The sequence below is a fragment of the Cebus imitator genome, unplaced genomic scaffold, assembly GCF_001604975.1.
Source record: "Cebus imitator isolate Cc_AM_T3 unplaced genomic scaffold, Cebus_imitator-1.0 Scaffold8, whole genome shotgun sequence".
Classification (NCBI taxonomy): Eukaryota; Metazoa; Chordata; class Mammalia; order Primates; family Cebidae; genus Cebus; species Cebus imitator.
The window spans coordinates 8,947,460-8,951,551 of record NW_016107323.1 but is presented as its reverse complement, the minus strand read 5'-3'; the positions used below and the strand labels follow the sequence as shown (position 1 = coordinate 8,951,551).

Genomic DNA, 4,092 nt, shown 5'->3' with positions numbered 1-4,092 from the left:
GATGGAGTCTTACTCTGTTGTCCAGGCTGAACATCTTGGCTCACTGCAACCTCCACCTCCAGGTCTCAAGTAATTCGTTTGCCTCAGCCCCCAGAGAAGCTATACTCTTCTTATGATTATGCCCTGTGTATTTTTCCACCCGGTTGATGAGAAAACAAACTATTCCTGGCTCTGTGGGAGCTTTAGGGATTGTCTCATCTACTCCTTTCTGATGATTCTCTGGTTTTCTCTCCCATATACACTGATTAATACTTAACCAAAGACTTGGGGTGACCTCTACAGCTTTCCTGAACATCATCTCACCATATAGCTTCCTCTGCCCTGATACTGTACTTCACAAATTTTAGCCTTCTGAATTTTATCTTCTCAACTCACCAAGACAGTGGTCTGTTTGGATTCCTCCTCCTATACTCACTCTTTTTTTTATTATTATTATTAGATGGAGTCACACTCTATCACCAGGCTGGAGTGCAGTGGCATGATCTTGGCTCACTGCAACCCCTGCCTTCTGGGTTCAGGCGATTCTTCTGCCTCAGCCTCCCAAGTAGCTGGGACAGCAGGCACATACCACCACGTCCAGCTAATTTTTGTATTTTTGGTAGAGACGGGGTTTCACCATGTTGGCCAGGATGGTCTTGATCTCTTGAACTTGTGATCTGCCCACCTCGGCCTCCCAACTTGGTAGGATTACACATGAGCCATCGTGACTGGCCCTTCTGTACTCACTCTTACCAGCCAGTGAGCTGGGGTCCTTGATGGACTCACCTTGCTTCTCTTTTTGCAGGGATTGGTGTTCTCTTCTGCTTGTTGCCTACTGTTTGAAAACTGGATATTTTCACATATTTTATTCAATTTTTAGTTGTTTAAGGCTGGAGGGTAAATTCTTTTCCTGTTATCTCATCAAAGCTGGAAGTAGAAATTCCTTCCCTTAGATTTTATCCCACTAGTTCCTTGATATAATTTCAGTTCTTTTAAGGATTTAAAAAATATTTTATCCAGCATGTTTAGTTCTTTTGAATGGAAAGTTGATTCAAATAGCTTAGCTTATCATTACTAGAAATAGAAATCCTTATTTCCTTTTAAATTAAAACATAAAAAAGAAAAAGACTATATGATATCTTCATAAAAGTGAGACTGCTGGGGAGGTAGAGGTGGATAATGCTGTGGTTCTTCTGAACAGTCCAAAGGAGAAAATAAGGAAGCAGGGCATGTTTTAGGGAGGCCTATTAAAAATTTCAGACTTGGGGCCAGATGCAGTGGCTCACATCTGTAATTCCAGCACTTTGGAAGGCTGAGGCAGGTGGATCACCTGAGGTCAGGAGTTTGAGACCAGCCTGGCCAACATGGTCAAACCGCATCTCTACTAAAAATCCAAAAATTTAGTCAGGCATGGTGGCACATGTCTGAAATTCCAGCTATTCAGGAGACTGATGGAGGAGAATTGCTTGAACCTAGGAGGCAAAGGTTGCAGTGAGCCGAGATTGTACCACTGCACTCCAGCCTGGGCAACAAGAGTGAAAACTCTGACACACACACACACACACACACACACACAGAGAACTTCAGACTTGGTATGGTTTTGGCTGGTGTGGACACTAGGTGGTACATTACTAATAGACTAGTAGGTAGGATTCCCATAATGGAATATGTTGAAAGAACTTCACAGTGTCAGAGTGAGACAGTTATGATAGGCTGTTTTGATTTTAACCTAGGTATTCTACATTTCTTCATTTCTCTGCACCGTCAATTACATCTGGTATTTGTACACAGAGCTGAGGATGAAACACACCCAGAGTGGACAGAGCCCATCTCCACTGGTAAGTTTTATTCAGAGCTCATAGTTAATAATAGTATGCTAGGCTGGGTGTGGTGGCTCATACCTGTAATCCCAGCACTTTGGGAGGCTGAAGGGGGCAGATTGCTTATGCTCAGGAGTTTGAGACCAGTCTGGGCAACACAGCAAAAACCCATCTCTACAAAAGATACCGAAAAAATTAGCTGGGCATTGTAGCATATGCCTACCATCCTAGCTACTGAGGGCGGGCTGCAGTGGGAGGATCATTCAAGCCACTGTACCCCAGCCTGGGTGACAGAAAAAAAATATATGTAAAAACCTATATATCCCTGACAAACAGTGTAAGCATTTAGCACTAGCTAGCTGCATTTATGGAGATTAATCAAAGAAAAAACAGGTTCCCACAGAGTTTGCATCCTATTGACATCACTTCCTCTTCTCCCTTTTCTCTCTCTCTCTCTCACTTTCTCTCTTTCTCTTTCTCTCTCTCTCTCTCACACACACACACACATGCACACACACACACACACACACACACACACACACGCACACATACAGGTTTGATCATAGGAATATTATTTATAGTACTGGCATTCCTGCCTGGTTTGACTCAGCAAGAGAAATCCTTCTTGACTGTATGCTAACCCTGGGTTCAGGCATTTCTCATCCTTTAGCCTCTCAAGTAGATGGGATTACAGGCATGCACTGCCACATCAGGCTAAATTTTTTGTGTTTTTTGTAGAGATGGGGTTTCACCATGTTGGCCAGGCTGGTCTCGAACTCCTGACCTCAAGTGATCTGCCCACTTTGGCCTCCCAAAGTGCTGGGACTACAGGCATGAGCCACCGTGCCTGGCCAATAAATACTTGTTGAACAAATAAATAATACTATTATATCATGAAAAGAGCATTTCAGGGTAGATCAGAAGATCTGTCTTCTGGACTCAGTTCTGTTATTTATCTCCTGTTGTGACCTTAGACATATCATCTCCCTAGGCCAGGCGTGGTGGCTCACGCCTGTAATCCTAGCACTTTGGGAGGCCGAGGTGGGGGGGATCACCTGAGGTCAGGAGTTCAAGACCAGCCTGGCCATCAGGGTTAAACCCCATCTTTAAAAAAAAGAAAGAAAGAAAGAAAGAAAGACATATCATCTCCCTTTCTTGCACCTCCAGCTTTTCATCATAAAATGAAGTGTTGGCTGGGCGTGGTGGCTCATGCGTGTAATCCCAGCATTCTGGGAGGCCGAGGTGGGCAGACTAGCCTGACTAATATGGTGAAACCCATCTCTACTAAACATACAAAATTAGCCAGGTGTGGTGGTGCATGCCTGTAATCCTAGCTACTTGGGAGGCTGAGGCAGGAGAATCACTTGTCCCCAGGAGGTTGTGGTGAGCCATGATCATGCCATTGCACTCCAGCCTGGGCAACAAGAGTGAAACACCGTTTAAAAATAAATAAATAAAATGAGTTGTTAGTCTATGTGATCTTTAATGTCCCTTCCACCTCTAAGATGCTATGATTCTATGAACTCTTCATCTGACTTCTTTTTTTTTTTGAGATGGAGTCTCATCCTGTCATCAGGCTGGAATGCAGTGGTGCGATCTTGGCTCACTGCAAACTCCGCCTCTCAGGTTCAAGCGATTCTCCTGCCTCAGCCTCCCGAGTAGCTGGGACTACAGGCATCTACCACCACACCCAGCTAATTTTTTTGTATTTTTAGTAGAGACAAGGTTTCATCATGTTGGCCAGGATGATCTCGATCTTTTGACCTCATGATCCACCCGCCTTGGACTCCCAAAATGCTGGGATTACAGGCGTGAGCCACCGAGGCCAGCCCTGATTGACTTCTTAAGGAGATACTCTTCTTACTTTTTTCTGTTTTTCTAGATGTTCATGACTGAACAAGGCCAGGGGCAGATAATGCATTTTAAATTTCTGTTTCTCAATCTGTCTTGCTGTAAACAGAAAGGACACTGAGAAGATAACTGAAAAGTAACATGAAGAGGCCCTTAAGCAGTATCCTGAACAGGATCTTACAGCCTATAAAAGAGTTGTTCAACTTTTTTCAATAATCAAAATATTTAATTCACAGTCTAGTTTAGTAGCTACTAGCTATATGTGAATACTGAACACTTACAATATGCCTAATGTGATTGAGGAATTGAATTTTAAATTTTACTTAATTTTAATTTAATTATCCACATGCAGCTATAGCTACTGTATTGTGCAACACAGGATTATACTCTAGTAACTTTTCTTTAGTTTACCTCTGGGTATTCCATACTAATAATTACCCTT

The 4,092-nt window shown here is 43.0% G+C and overlaps 1 protein-coding gene across 8 annotated transcripts in view; it reads left to right on the top strand.

Moving 5' to 3' along the window:
- Positions 1 to 4,092, top strand: part of TMEM116 (transmembrane protein 116) — a 93,231-nt gene that overhangs the window by 80,875 nt on the left and 8,264 nt on the right. For 6 of the 8 annotated variants that reach the window (XM_017542767.2, XM_037743641.1, XM_037743647.1 and 3 more), the window contains one exon: positions 1,713 to 1,817. The exons of the other annotated variants lie outside the window; for them this stretch is intronic. In XM_017542767.2, the coding sequence (XP_017398256.1) occupies positions 1,713 to 1,817 (105 nt within the window). The remainder of the gene's footprint in view (positions 1 to 1,712; positions 1,818 to 4,092) is intronic. 8 annotated transcript variants of the gene reach the window in all.